The sequence below is a fragment of the Anabrus simplex genome, chromosome 3 (assembly GCF_040414725.1).
Source record: "Anabrus simplex isolate iqAnaSimp1 chromosome 3, ASM4041472v1, whole genome shotgun sequence".
In the NCBI taxonomy this organism is placed as follows: Eukaryota; Metazoa; Arthropoda; class Insecta; order Orthoptera; family Tettigoniidae; genus Anabrus; species Anabrus simplex.
In genome coordinates, this window is record NC_090267.1 from 198,970,182 (window position 1) to 198,986,568 (window position 16,387).

The 16,387-nt window shown below is 38.7% G+C and overlaps 2 protein-coding genes across 3 annotated transcripts in view; both read left to right on the forward strand.

The window, feature by feature from the left end:
* Window positions 1-16,387, forward strand: part of LOC137498893 (UDP-glycosyltransferase UGT5-like) — a 361,857-nt gene that overhangs the window by 8,411 nt on the left and 337,059 nt on the right. The window lies entirely within an intron of this gene.
* Window positions 9,926-16,387, forward strand: part of LOC136866741 (UDP-glucosyltransferase 2) — a 123,312-nt gene continuing 116,850 nt past the window's right edge. For both annotated transcript variants that reach the window (XM_067143850.2, XM_068226633.1), the window contains exon 1: window positions 9,926-10,102. In XM_067143850.2, coding sequence (XP_066999951.2) covers window positions 9,929-10,102 — 174 coding nt within the window. In that variant the 5' untranslated portion in view covers window positions 9,926-9,928. The remainder of the gene's footprint in view (window positions 10,103-16,387) is intronic.

A 16,387-nucleotide genomic window follows, 5' to 3' on the forward strand; every position in this document is an offset into this window, starting at 1 on the left:
CAGCCTCGTACGGACGACCAACTGTGGCAAATGGTTGACAGAGAATGGAGAACCATCCCTCAGGACACCATCCGCACTCTTATTGACTCTGTACCTCGACGTGTTTCTGCGTGCATCGCCGCTCGTGGTGGTCCTACATCCTACTGAGTCGATGCCGTGCGCATTGTGTAACCTGCATATCGGTTTGAAATAAACATCAATTATTCGTCGGTGCCGTCTCTGTTTTTCCCCAACTTTCATCCGTTTCGAACCACTCCTTCTTGGTGTTGCATTTGCTCTGTCAGTCAGTGTATTTTGCACATCTCATACGCTTACATATGCAGATTAGCGAACAAAAGAATGCTGCCACTCCTTGCTAAAGTTAGACATACGTTGAGTGGTGAGAAAATGAAGCCCGCAATGCAAGGTTACGGAACGCGCTAGTGTGGGAGCGGTAGAAGAGATAATCTACGATAACCCTTGTCTATCATACCTGGTGACTAAAAGAGGACCTCAAATGCTCTTAACTTGAGAGGGTTAAGTCCGTTACTACAGTTCTTTTAGCCGAGTCCTGGCATCGTTTTACATGCGTATAGAACCAAGCTCTGCATTCGAGAAACGCATGGGTTCGAACCCCTCCCTTATAGTGAACAGATCTGAAGATATTTTAACACTAAGCAAATGCCGGGGTTGTATCGATTACAAGGGTTACCTGTAGAAAGAAAAAAATACTATTTAAAAAATTAATGTAGTACATTACCGGTACTGTATATATTACAGTAGAAGTGTTTACTAATAGTAATAAACTACGTGCGATGATAACATGATGCTCTACTTATAGGAGCACAATCGACCCTTAATTTCTAAAAAAATAAAATAAAGTAGTTAGATTGAGGAGAAAACGGTAGATAAAGATTTAGGATAGGCCATGCGATCAATTTTAATAATAATAATGTTATCTGTTTTACGTCCCACTAACTACTCTTTTACGGTTTTCGGAGACGCCGCGATAAATTTTAAGCGATAGGTAACTAATTTTGGACTGATATATAAAACGTTTAAATGTAGGGATAGTTTTACTACCTATCAAATTTTGCATAAAATAACATATAAACTAAGAGTAGATATAAAATTGGTTGTTTTTTAGACATACCTACACCACATTTTGCAAATATACGGATAAAGGGTAGAAACATTAATTAAAGATGTAGGGTAGGTAAAACGAAACGTTTTAAGTTAAAATACAGATTTCTACGACTATTGGTTTGGGAGATAATAAGCTTTCAATTTAATTTATGATTTTACCCCCACGTATCTTTTACTCTAAAATTAATTTCAAGTATAATCCGAGAGAGTATTTTAACGTTGGAGGTTAATTTTGCCCCGACATTTTCAAAATAAACAGTCTGGGGTGGGTTGATATAGGCTATATCACCTGTTAAATAATTATATTTGAGGAATATTAAGCTAAAGAGCAGTTTTCTACTACTACCCGTCCAGGGGATAATGAATTTTTAAATTAAGAGATATTTTCGCTCCCAACCTATGTTTTTAGCCCAAAAGAATTGAATGTACCATCCGAGACCTTTTTTAACGTTGAAAGTAATTTTTATCCCGAGATTTTTGAAAGGGAATACTTGTGGGTGAGTTGATACATAGCAACTGTTAAAAGATTATTTTTGATTAATTTTAAGCTCAAAAACAGTTTGATACGACTAACAGTTTGGGAGAAAATGATTTTCAGTTATGGGATGTTTTCACCCCCAACGTATTTTTCATTCCACAAGTAACTTGAAACATAATCCGAGACTGATTTTTAACGTTGGAGATTATTTTTATCCCTAAATTTTGAAAAGAAGCAGTGAGGGGTGAGTTGAGATAAATAATAAACTTTTAATTTAATGGATGATTTTACCCCCACGTATCTTTTACTTTAAAATTTAATTTAAAGTATAATCCGAGAGATTATTTTAACATATAGCCCGACATTTTCAAAAGAAACAGTCTGAGCTCAGAAACAGTTTTCTAGGACCATCGGTTTGAGGCTGATGACCTCGATGTTACAACTTTTCTACTGTGTTGAGGTTACAAATTAATTTGATAACATTATGCTCATAGAATTAAGGAAAGACTTACCTTACTAGCTGTGAAGTGTTTTATTTTTATATTTTTAGTAGCGTTGCACTAGCAGACGTAAAAGCGGGCGACTTGGCCATGCGGTTTGAGGCGCGAGGCTGTGACTTGCATCTGGGAAATAGTGGGTTCGAATCCCACAGTCGGCAGCCATGAAGATGGTTTTCCGTGGTTTCCTACTTTTACACCAGGCAACTGTACCTTAATTAAGGCCACGGCCGCTTCCTTCCAACTCCTGGGCCATTCCAATCCCATCGTCGCCATAAGACCTATCTGTGTCGGTGCGACGTAAAGCCATTAGCAAAATGAAAATTAGACGTAAGCCCAGCTAACGGAGTCTGACCCGAACAATGAGCAATGGGTATCCAGGCATCCGGAAAATCTGTTTGTGTTTCAACATTTTTGATCATACTTTTGCGGGAATAATGTTATATGGATTTTCGAAATAGGTTGTGTACCGCTAATAACGGCTATTTATTGCATTAAATATCACGGATGCGGTTTCGATTCGTCAGCTGTACCTGAATAACTTGTTTTCTCCGCGCACGAGTTTACTTCATTTCTATTTGTTTTTGACTTAGTAGATTAAGGAGACAAAGCTATTTATACAGACCAGTAGTTGTAGAATGAAATGAGGAAAGAGAATCTACACGTTTTATTTATTCTTCGATAACATTGTTCGCTTGTTTTAAATTATTTCATTGGTAATAAATCTACATAATTTGAAAACTGACTAATTAATTTTCTTTTCAAAAGTTGGTTACTCTTCAATTATGTTGGATCTTTCTGAACATGTTAATTTAAGTAATTTCTTGAGCATGTCTTGTTTCTTTCTGAGCATGTTTATTGAGAATGCAGATTTGAGCATTGGTCTAATATTAACTTAGAAGTGTCCTGTGATGGCAGTAGGTGGTGCGATTTCCTTTTATTTAATTTGTTGTTGTAACTTAACTTTTAAAGCACTATCTTTTTTAATAAACAATTTTTAATCGGTCGAAAGTAACTGGAGGTTGATTTGGTTAGATGAAAGGTCCATTCGATGGCTGTACTATACCCTGCGTTCGTATTTATATCGGTGGACAAACTTAATTAAATGTAAATTTGGAGTTCAACTGCGAAAGCCAGATTTTCCACGGGTTAAGTAGATTAATCAGCAGTCTTGATTTGGAATCTAATTTTCCGACTTTCAGGATTTTCGTGCTTTCTATATGGTCTTGCCGTACCCACATTTCAATCTTATACTTAAGAATTTGCAATGGATTAATGTATACTTTTCTAGCTATTTTAAAGCACCATTTATCGAGTGACTTAATTTTGTTTCAGTGCCAGTGTTTTATATATCTCTTTCATTTAAAGTAACAGAAAGCAAAGATATCTCCGTACAGACCATGAAGGCCCTTGGAGGAGTGGAAGGTAAAGACTTACACTATTTGTAATCTCGGCGCTTGGTGGGGTAGAATGGTTAGCTCTACGCCCGGCCGCCGTTGTCCTCAGAAATTAATCTAGTACTCCTTTTTGGTGTAGGCTGAGTGAACCTCAGGGCCATGTACACCTCCGGAAGTGGAAATCTCATTTTTTAAATCACTTAAAGTAAATCCATTTCAGTTCAATAAATATCATAAACATATTTTTTTTTCCTTCCTTACTTCTTTCTTTCCTTCTTAATCCGTTCACCATCCAGGGTTGGTTTTTCCCTCGGACTCAGCGAGGTATCCCACATCTACCGCCTCAAGGGCGGTGTCCTGAGCCGTGAGACTTTGGGTCGGGGATACAACTGAGGAGGACAAGTACTCGCCCAGGCGGCCTAACCTGCTACGCTCAACAGGGGCCTTGTGGGCGAGGGAATTGAAAGGGATAGACAAGAGGGAAGGAAGCGGCCGTGGTCTTAAATTAGGCACTATCCGGGAGTTAGTAGGTTCGAATCCCACTATCGGCAGCCCTAAAAATGGTTTTCCGTGGTTTCCCATTTTCACACGAGGCAAATGCTGGGGCTGTACCTTAATTAAGGCCACGGCCGCTTCCTTCCAACTCCTAGGCCTTTCCTATCCCATCGTCGCCATAAGACCTATCTGTGTCGGTGCGACGTAAAGCCCCTAGCAAAAAAAAATTAGGCACTATCTCGGCATTTGGCTGGAGGAGAAGTGGGAAACCACGGAAAACCACTTCGAGGGGGGGGGGGGTGAGGTGGGAATCTTTTTTTTTTTGCTAGGGGCTTTACGTCGCACCGACATAGATAGGTCTTATGGCGACGATGAAATAGGAAAGGCCTAGCAGTTGGAAGGAAGCGGCCGTGGCCTAAATTAAGGTACAGCCCCAGCATTTGCCTGGTGTGAAAATGGGAAACCACGGAAAATCATCTTCAGGGCTGCCGATAGTGGGATTCGAACCTACTATCTCCCGGATGCAAGCTCACAGCTGCGCGCCTCTACTACGCGCACGGCCAACTTGCCCGGTGGGGTGGGAATCGAACCTTCCTCTACTCAGTTGACCTCCCTAGGCTAAGTGATCCCCGTTCCATTCCTCGTATCACTTTTCACATTTCGTGGCAGATCCTGTAATCGAACCCGTGCCTTCGGGGATAGCAGCTAATCACACTAAACACTACATCATAGAGGCGGGCAAGCATTTATTTTGCCAATCAGTTCAAGTAGTTATGCCTTCTTCTGAACCCTGTCGACTGGTCGGCGAAGTGGCAAATGGTCCGTTACAGTCCCAAGATTTCAAGAGTTGGGCTGGCTGAGTGACTCAGACGGTTGAGGTGCTGGCGTTCCGACCGCAACTAGACAGGTTCGATCCTGACTCAGTCCCGTCGTATTTCAAGGTGCTCAAATACGTCAGCATCGTGTCGGTAGATTTACTGACACGTAAAAGGACTCCTGCGAGACTAAATTGCGGCACCTCGGCATCTCCGAAAACCGTAAGAGCAGTTAGTGGGACTTAAAGCCAATAACATTATTATTGTTTCCAAGTGTTGAATGTTGCCACCGGAGCAGCTGTGACAAAAGACCGTCGATCATAAGATCGATGTATGTATGTATGTATGTATGTATGTATGTATGTATGTATGTATGTATGTATGTATGTATGTATGTATGTATGTATGTATGTATGTATTGCCCCATTATTACTAGTCAGCAGCTGGAGAACACTGAGACACCTCAGGGGTGCTCAGTTCGTAAATAGGACGCACAGCATTGGAAAATGAACTTAAATTGTGGCATATAATAAAGAAAATGCGGAGTAAAATATATGGCATGGTTTATTAACAAAAAATATAATCTCAGATTGTCATCCTTCAGAACTATGATAGTGGAAATGATCGCTAATAAAATTAAAAATGCAGCTCTTGATGTACAAACAAAATGATCAAATGGGGTGGTACATGATTTCTTGCCCTATCTTGCCCTAACAAATCACAATTACATATTAATTTCGATAATTATTTTCAGGTCAACAGATTTCACTTAGTTCACTGAAAGCTCTGGATTCAGATGATTCAATCTGAAATATTAGAAAAAAAATTAAATTTTGTACGATAATCACATTAAGTTTTCAATTATCTACCCAAAGTTTACCTTTTTACCATTACATAATTTGATGCTATAATTTCTCTTTAAAACTTAATCGACTCAACGAAATAATAATCTGTTCAATTACCAGTCGCTTACTGGATTAGCGAAATTAAATAAATATCTAAAGCCTGGAAATATCGTGATGTCCGTTTTAAATGGTCTGCCTAACTTAAAGTTTAATTTCTGAAATGCCACATCACAAATCCTGGATGCGAATATCAAAGAAAGTAACATTGCCCACATAGTATAACAACATTTGAGACAAAAGATAAAAGTTGAACTCAAAAATACCATAACCATGATTATAATACTAAGTCATACTAATATGTATACAATATTTTACAATATCCACACATTTGGCTACACAGAAGATGATCATAGGGTCAGGATATCATCGAGTAATTCTAGGAAAGCTGAGTGTACCTTACAGTTTCTAGTATTCAATCAGATGACCTGGAAAGTCCTCGAACATTCGGGAAAGGTCTCGAATTCGGGCAAAGCCCCGAATATTGTTCCAGAACCACCGTGAGTTAACGTGAACATTACAGTTACAAATTACAGAGAACTCGGAATAGAACGTAATTAGACATAACTCATCGAAGACGTAGTCAAACTCAAACATACGTAGATTCATCATCCTAAATCACGCAAATATTCACCATATTACACTACCCAATTATTACTTGCCTCAGTAATCATCTTCTATAATCATGGCGTGACTCTATTCTCGAAGAACTACATAAATTATTCACTACAATTTAATCTATCTCGAAGACAAAATTATCACATTAATAATAGTGAAACCTCTAATAATGACCCATATTATACGACGATACATTTGTGATCCGCCCCGGGATCTCACAAATTCATTACAATAGCATCACGCAACAAGTCCTACGCGTATATAATTCTCGAAGATCCAATCCACCTACCGGTTCTCGAGTCTCGATTTAACTATCTCTATTCCGCACTTACATACACGGGTTCTGATTCAAAGTGACGGAATCATTTTTAAAGACTTAAGTTCAAATATCACACAATCATGTTCCAACGGATACCGTATACAAGTATATTCCGCTTCTGTGCGACGACTGTACATCCAGTAAAATCTAATCTACGTATTCGAATGTTCTACCATCATTTTCCACCAATCGTAGCTATAATAAATTTATAAGATGAAACCATGAGAATTACTACTGCCTGATACACCGAGCATAATTCACAAATCACGTGTACCATTCAATATCACATTATGCCTATCTAACGGAGATAAATATGTGAAGATCATCTATTGGCACTACAATATGGCAAAGTACTACAACTACACAACTGCGACAGACTGTAAGACCATTTACCAGTTATAACCACATAACTATCCCACTACAGAACAGATTGTATTATACAATTGTGTCGACTTAGCTTTATGATGTCTTCATGATGCTGGACAGCTGGTCGTCCTCAATAGTACAATCATATGTGCCTTTCTCTCAACCCATCGCTGCCAGCTACGGTCACATAGTTTAAGCCTCCATCTCAGCACCCACACACACAGCGTTAGGTAACATCATCATGATGATATTCATAACTATCCTCTTCTTGGATTTCAAGCTGAAACTGGTACAGTAAAAAATAATAAATTTGTTGCACCAACAATTCCTGGAAATATTGTCCAAATACTAAACAATGTAGGCAGCTCAAATTATCTTGACGTCTGTTGTATTATGTGCGTTGACAAACAGAATATTTCAAATGATATATTTCTGGGATATCCAACTAGGTTAAATCAAAGTTCGACTTCCACAGATCAATCCTCAGGTATAGCCGTCCGCTATCGAACCAAGTCCTTGTCTGAATGGCGTGTCGAACACGGCTCACGTACGGCAATTCACACACTGACACAGTAACCTACTTTTTCCCTATCAGCTGGCGAGCTAGAGTCCTGAAGCTTTGCGCACGCGTGCTTGGACCGGAAATCTCGTCAAATTCACAACTGTAAGAATTTCCCACATTGGTTTTACTCGTAAGATAATATTCAGAAATGTTATCATTATTATCATTATTATAATTGTTATTGTTGGAATACACATTACCTTTCCAGCACGCTGTTTAATAGTATCACAAGTCGTTCACATAGTTGGCTACAACCGGTGTTGATCTACAGGTTTATCGTACGCTAGCGAGGCTTTCTTTCTTTCATAGACGGGTTCATTCCTACCCGCCGACACCAGTATAAAGTCTTATTACTTAAACAACTTATTAGAAGAGTACTAAGTCCACAGGTGAGGTCAATGTGAATGCAAAGAGTACTAACTCCAAGATATACCACTCAGTTCATATATTCGAGCCAGCCGGCCTATCGAAACTGTCACAGTATGTATGTATGTATGTATGTATGTATGTATGTATGTATGTATGTATGTATGTATGTATGTATGTATGTATGTATGTATGTATGTATGTATGTATGTATGTATGTATGTATGTATGTATGTATGTATGTAATAAAACAAAAAGACTACGCCTAACTTATTTCTATTGTAGACTTCTTACATTGTAATATAATCCTAAAAGATACTTACGTTAAATAGTCCGTACACATTGATTAGTGGAGCAAATATTAGATCCAGTTCATTTCTAAAAAATGGTGCGGTTAGGAGCGTGCAGCTGTGAGCTCGCATCCGGGAGATAGTGGGTTCGAACCCCACTGTCGGCAGCCCTGAAGATGGTTTTCCGTGGTTTCCCTTTTTCACACCAGACAAATGCTGGGGATGTACCTTAATTAAGGCCACTGGCGCTTCCTTCCTATTCCTAGGCATTTCCTGTCCCATCGTCCATAAGACCTCTCTGTGTCGGTGCGACGTAAAGCAACTAGCAAAAATAAAAAAATAATCTCTTGTGTTAATAACATTTAATAAAAACACTTTTCTCATTTATGGACTTACCATTTCCCATTTTAAAGTAAACATTTACGCTTTTTTTGCTAGTGGCTTTACGTCGCACCGAGACACATAGGTCTTATGGCGACATTTACACTATTATAATGCAATTTTGTTTTATTACGGTGTTATTACGTTTAGTATCTTTTATAGTGAAATCACATTCTGCAAAGGCTATTGGAGACGGGTTCAATAAAGAAAATGGGAAGGGACCACCTTATTTCACTCCCTAAAGAAAAAAATACGGACTGAAGGGGCCCGCTTCACTTTCTGAGTCCCAGGCCCGGTGGGGGGCATGGGATATAGCATGTGTCTACATGCGTAGTGTGCGATAATAACGATGAATTATCTCAAGGGAATTAAAACCAAGTCACGGCGAGGAAAAGACGATGAAGATTTCCTACCCCTCCATCAATTAGGGTACCAAGTAATGCAACAAAATTATCATCAGAAGATAGAATATGAAACACACTCAGGAATCGCACATAAATCTCTTGAGACTGGAATAGAGCAACGGACCGAGCAAGTCGCTGCGCGGTTTGCGTCACGCAGCTTTCAGCTTGCATTAGGGAGATGCTGGGTTAGAACCCCACTGTCGGCAGCCCTGAAGATAGTTTACTTTCGTTTCCAATGCTGGAGCTATACCTTAATTAATGGCACGGTCACTTCCTTCCAAATCCTAGCCCTTTCCCATGCCATCGTTGGTGTGACGCAAAGGAAAGTGTTAAAATAAAAAGAGCAATGGTCTAACGATGGAGGTCAAATAGTAATTAATGCAATTATGAACCAGCACAAGTAAACAGAAGAATTGCCAGCCTCAACTGAGAGATCTAGTTTATAATGGACTGGACTGTTGAGATCATATATGAAGGATACTGTTGTTCAGGTGTTTTTGTTTTATATGATTACATGCTTAAAGTATTTTATTTCTTACTGTGACGTAGTTGGCTTATTCCCATACTCAAAGCAAGAAAATGACACTTTAGCGTATTGTAACTACTTTCCTAATTTTTTATAATTATTCATAATTAAATGAATTAAATTCAAATTTAAAATAAGTGAATTCGCCATAGTATGAAATTTTAAAATGTACACAACAGCCACTAAAGTGATAAGTTTACGTTACTTGTTTCGAAATTCGTCCTCGCCTCGGCTCGGTCATAAACATCTCACTCGCGACGTAAGAGATCACTTTCCGTGGCTGTTGTAGAAAAGAACTCTTTTCATCGTTACATATTGATTCCGTAACTGCTCAAGGATTCCCATGAAAACAATTATTCTCTTTTCAGGAATAGTGAAGAATCCGACATGCTTCTTCTTCACTTGCTGATCATCCTCCTCTGCTGGCATGCTGATGCTGCTCGCATTCTCGGCATCTTCCCCACAGCATCTATAAGCCACCAGCTGCCCATGCAGGCCATTATGAAGGCACTTGCTGCAAGAGGACATCAGGTCACTGTCATTAGCCCCAATCCACTTCCGGTAAGCTCCCTATGTAATGTTTGCAGACTCTCTGCCTGAATGTTACTGTACCACTTGTCCTTGACAAATACCTTAAGCTTTTACCCTTTTGAACGCTAAGTATCTTCAAATTAACAGAAAATTCTCAGGTATTATTTTCGAAACAGTACACCTCGTTATGGCTTTGGATCAAATGAATCCATCCACTTTTTAACTCGCATTTGGGAGATGGTGGAGTTTGAATACCATCGTCGGCAGCCGTAGTTTCTCATTTTCACACACTTAATTACCTTATCGTCCTGACCCTTTTCTGTCCATGTGTCGCAGAAAACATTCGATAATGTGGGTTTTTTGCTATATTTTCTTTACGTCGCACCGATACAGATAGGTCTTATGACGACGATGGGATAGGAAAGGCCTAGGAATAGGAAGGAAGTGGCCGTGGCCTTAATTAAGGTACAGCTCCAGCATTTGCCTGGTGTGAAAATGGGAAACCACTGAAAACCATCTTCAGGGCTACCGACAGTGGGATTCGAACCCACTATCTCCCGGATGCAAGCTCACAGCTGCGCGATAATGTGTTAGTGGAACGTTAAACCACCAGCAGAAAAATTTAAAAACATCCTTCGCATATCCTTAAATATCGTAGCACGTGATTATGTAGCTCCTTTTAAACATAAAGAGACCTGTGACACACATATATCGTACTGTCCATGCATGTATCTTTGTACAGACCTACTCGTTTCCTCGTTTGTTAGTAATTTTGAAGATTATAGTAGACCTACTGTAATAGTTATTTGCGATTCATTCATATCGTAAATAACTGTCATAGTAGAATACGAGGCAGATAAGTCGTGAAACGAGACCGTAGGCCAACTTTCATAACCCATCGTGTATTGTAATATGATGTTACGATAGGCCTCTGCATATCGTACAATATATATCTAATTACTTTGAAGAAAAATGGATTTAAATACAGTATTATTATTTTGTGGTTTTATTAGATTGAGCGTCAGATATGCTACACGTCCACCAATGTGGCTACCTCACATTAATTCATGGCTGCATTTGTTTTTGACAAACATTTAGATATGAGGCGCTCTGAGCCATAAGGGCGAACTCAACATGGGTTGCTTCTTTCTTTATTTCCACTAGGAATTGTAGGAAAGTCATTGCACAGTCCCATATGTTTACGTTTCTGAGTTCGTTCTTCATTCCTTCTCAACTTGCTCGCTAGTCGACACGTGCTCTTCGGCCCTCTCGGAGATTAGCTCTTCAGATACGAACTGTATTCGAATTGTGGCGAAGCTATCGAGAGCTTGGTTCTATTTTTTATTTCAAGATGACAAAAATTGGTCACCGGAGGAAACAAAACTGTTAACTGAAATGTATGAAAGTCGAGAAATTTTGTGGAAAGTGAAATGTACCGATTAGCGTGACAGAGTGAAGAAACAAAACTTTATAAGAAATAGGAGTGAAATTTTCGTGTTCCGGAGCTGAAGTTCAAAGGAAACTTCACAACTTGAGGAATCATGTGTCTGTGTCTGTCTGTTAGATGTAAGACTGTTTAATTAAAATGAATTAAGAGTAAATTGTTAGTTTACATTTTACTAGCTGATGTACGCGAGCTTCGCTACGGGATTTTCAGAAAGACTGACTTTGTGGTTTTCCTAACTGAAGTCAACATAGGTCATTACAAAAACGTCAGTAGGACTGCAGCGATTAAAAGCAATGTTATCACATAAAATACTCGATCAAATGAAAAACTGCGATGCCAATCTAACAGTCCAAAGTTCCATAGCCGAAATGACCAGGCCACAGACAGCCGAGAACACTTCTCTGCCATTATTCCGTTAAATATGCACACTTCTCATTTCAATCAGTGCCTCAGTGTAGGGATTGAATTGCTCGAATGTTATGATGAACCAGTGTGTTACATGCCAGTAGTATTAGAAAATTTATGAAACAGAGGAATGACATGCTAAAGAAGAAAGTTACCTAACTCCTCAGCTACTTCCCGCCAATATTTAGGTAGACTGTTACGCTCGTACGACTGAGCGAATTGGCCGTGTGGTTAGGGGTGCGCAGCTGTGAGCTTGCATCCGGGAGATAATGGATTTGAATCCCACTATCGGCAGCCCTGAAGATGTTATTCCGTGGATTCCCTCCCACTTTCACACCAGGCAAATGCTGGAGCTGTACCTTAATTAAGGCCAAGGCTGCTTCCTTCACACTCATAGCCCTTTCCTATCTCATTGTCGCCATAAGACCTGACTGTGTCGGTGCGAAGTAAGAAAAATTTTAAAAAAATACTCGGTAGGCAGCAGTAATCCTATTTATCGGAGATGAGTGGCAACATAAGACAAAGCACATCACAACAAACAATGGTCAATGTAATGTTATTGTTGATCAATTTTATGAGCTTTCTATATCGTAGGCCTTCACATTTAGTTTTCTTTCGACTCTGTGATGTTAGGGCGTCTTATAAAATTATTTACATACCGATTTTTATTAAATCCTGTTCACCCATTTTCGTGTGGCTTGGCGCTGATAAGGACTTAGTAACAAAAATCTAAATTCATGAATATCTCTGATCATAGCCAGTATGGTAACAATGTATAAGACTTAAATGATCGGAAAGATTATAGCGACTTATTCTCCGACTTTGCATACCGATCTTCATTAAGATAGGACCACTAATAACATATATATTTGAGAATGCCATTGTAGGCCTTCCCCCAAACTATCATTTTCTCAGCGTGAATACAATTATTTATGGCCTAGATTGTAGCGACTTATTACTCGACTTCCCCTACCGATTTTCGTTAAGATACGACCATTAATAACAAATATTTGAAAATTAGATTTTAGGCCTTCCCCTAAACTACCATTTCACTCAGCATGAGTAAAATTATTTATAGCCTAGATTATATCGACTTATTCTGCGACTTTGTATAATGATTTCCATTAAGATATGACCACTAATAACATAAAATATTTGAGAATAAAATGTTAGGCCTTCCCCTAAACTACCATTTCAGTCAGCATGAATAAAATTATTTATGGCCTAGATTGTAGCGACTTATTACCCGACTTTGTATACCGATTTTTATTAAATTATCTTCAGCCGTTTTCTCGTGATGCGTATACATACATACAGACAGACAGACAGACAGACAGACAGACAGACAGATAGACAGACAGACATTACGGAAAAGTAAAAAAGTGCATTTCCTTGTTACTGTGGGCACGACTGATACTGAAATATCATCCTTTTTTTTAATTCTGAGCAATGTACGGACAAAACTCTTATTTTATTTTTATATATATATATATATATATATATATATATATATATATATATATATATACTAGAGTCTCGTTAATCTGAACCCCGTTAATCCGAAATTCCTGTTAATCCGAACTAAAATATTCAATTTTTAAAAAATTCTCCTTATTGAAATGAAAAAAACTTATTATAGAATGAGGATTTACTTGCATTTTATTAGTCATATTTTACAAGAATAACTTAATGTTATGTAAGGAGACAAGTGTAACCTAGTTTTAGTCGTTTTCTCCTCTACGGGTTCTTAACTACCCTACTGTAATTTTTTACGGTTTTATTAATGCAACTGCTAAAGAATGGACATTTAAAATTACAGTATGCACTGTATTGTAGAAACTATTTTCCTCACACGGTTGAGGCGCTGGCCTTCTGACCCCAACTTGGCAGGTTCGATCCTGGCTCAGTCCGGTGGTATGTGAAGGTGCTCAAATACGTCAGCCTCGTGTAATAGATTTACTGGCACTTAAAAGAAATCCTGCGGGAGAAAATCCTAGCACCTAGGCGTCTCCGGAAACCGTAAAAGTAGCTAGCGGGACGTAAAACAATAACATTATTATTAGAAGATATTCTCCGGTTAATCCGAAAATTTCGTCATCCGAATAGACTCCGGTCCCAATTAGTTCGGATTAACGAGACTCTACTGTATATATATATATAATCACAGCAATTTGCATGGAAATAAATATATTATAATGGTTGTAGCCTGGTTATTATTATAACAAGTATATAATATAATGCATATCTACAATATTTAAATTAATCAATAATATGAAGCTCTCTATTGTTTAAGGTATCTCAATAATTGAAAAAATGAAAACAGGAAAAGCAGTAGCGGGATAGATGACAATTACCAAAGTAGATTTCTTTTTACAGAGAATAATCACAGCTGCTGCAACTTGTCAGTAGTAGTGTGATGACATTTCGACTACTCTCCACTCTCTGCAGGTGCACAAGTGGACAGGGTGTGACGAGAACTTGTGAAAGCTATCTTGGCGAGGGACTCCCGGGTACTCTCGATAGTTATTAGGGCCGAAATTAACTCTCAAATGGACAACAACCTGAGAGTGGATATAGAAAATTACTTTCCCAGTTAATCTCAAATGGAAACCTACCCTTAGAGCGAACTCCACAACCCCGTGCCGTACGTGTTCCCGATGTTTCGTATTTAAGTACCGTATTTTGTGCGCGTTCACGTGTCAGTAACGAGAAATTGTTCGTGTTTGTGTTTATTTATGGACAGTGAAGTTTAGGAGGGTGACCAGGAAGAGGCCTTCAAAATCCAACCAGTGGATTAGAACAGGTTCGAAGAAGAATATCATTTTTAATTAATTTAGTTTATTAAACACAATGTGTACAATCAAGTTTTTCACCACTCTGTCATTTCTGTGATTAAAGATTGAGGTCTGTTTACACATTCCACTAAATGGTATTTAGAGCATGGATTATTGCATTTCTTGCAGACGCAATCCTCCTTGGGTTCATGGAATGCCTCATTCTGGCAGATCCTTCCATGAAACCCATGGATAGCGAATCGTGTATATAGATGTCGAAGCTTGGAATTCGGACCCTTCCAAATTTCTGACTTCATTACATTAGTCTCCATTATTTCTTGGGGTATCTCGTCGGCTTTTTTACGTCTCTCCTCGATGATAGTTTTATATGCATGAGTTTCCGGTAGACCAAAAATGTGCTTTATGTCTTCCATGAAGAATGTTTCCTGCGCTATTTTATAGGCGTAGCTATTTCTTGAGAATTTTGAAATTGAGAGAGGTCTCTTAATAAATTTCGCTTTGATGCTTTCTAGCTTCCTAAGATTGTTCACCGACAAGTAAGGCCAAATTAATTGAATACCATATGTGGCAGTCGGCATAACTTTAATTTTGAATAGTTTCATTGCTGTTGATAGGGATAGGATTTGGAGTTTGGAGATGTCGTATGAGACTTTCGTTGCTGCCGTAGCTCGTTCCTGTACATGTAGGGAGAAAGCAGCTCCAATAGATTGTAATACGACACCCAGGTATTTGAAGTTGGATACGAATTCTAAAGGTTCTTCTCCACATTTTAGTTAGTCCATATTAGATATCCTTCCTCCCCTTCTAAATTTCATAGCCTTTGTGTTGGAACTATTTACTTCCATAGAATTATCTTTCACCCATACCCTAATGTTCTCCATAGCTGTTTGTAGGTTTTCACGGTATCTTGAATGGATGACCATGTCATCCGCATACATAAGCAGTTTGACTGATCTTGAGTCTATAGATTGCTCAATATCTGAGGTTATCACGTTGAAGAGAACTGGACTCATATGATCCCCTTGTAGAACACCCTTTGTTTGAGTGATACTCCTCAACGTGGTGATGCCATCATAGATTGTTACATAATTCAGGTTTAAAATCGATTTCAATGTTTCTAATTCACTATTGGAAGTGCCTAATATGTTTTCCAACTTATGGATAAGTATCCTTCTGTTAATACTGTCAAACGGCTTAGAATAGTCTATATAGATTGCAAACAGCGGTCTACCAGGTTGCGCTAAGGTCGTTATTATTTCTTACACAAGATCCTGCACAGCCTGGAGAGTTGATTTTCCGGGGTAAAGCCGTATTGATTCGATGGTATGTTAGCACGTCGACTTTGTTCCATCCGCCTTAGAAGGAGTTTAGAGAAGGTTTTGAACATTACATTTTCCAGGACAATTCCCCTGTAAGAGATTGGATCCTCCTTCTTCCTTTTTCCTTTGTATATCACAATTATGAGGTCTTCCTCCATTGATCTGGAATTGTCTTACGTTTTAGGCATTCACTGAATAGGCAAGTTAGCGGTTCTAGCAGGTCATGGAGTGTCTCTTTTAAATGTTCTATGTAAATCCCATCAGGTCCAGACGATTTGTTATTTTTCCCATTGCTTATAAGTTGGCTGACCTCCCCTGTTGTGATTGGGCACGTATCCTGGATGTTTGT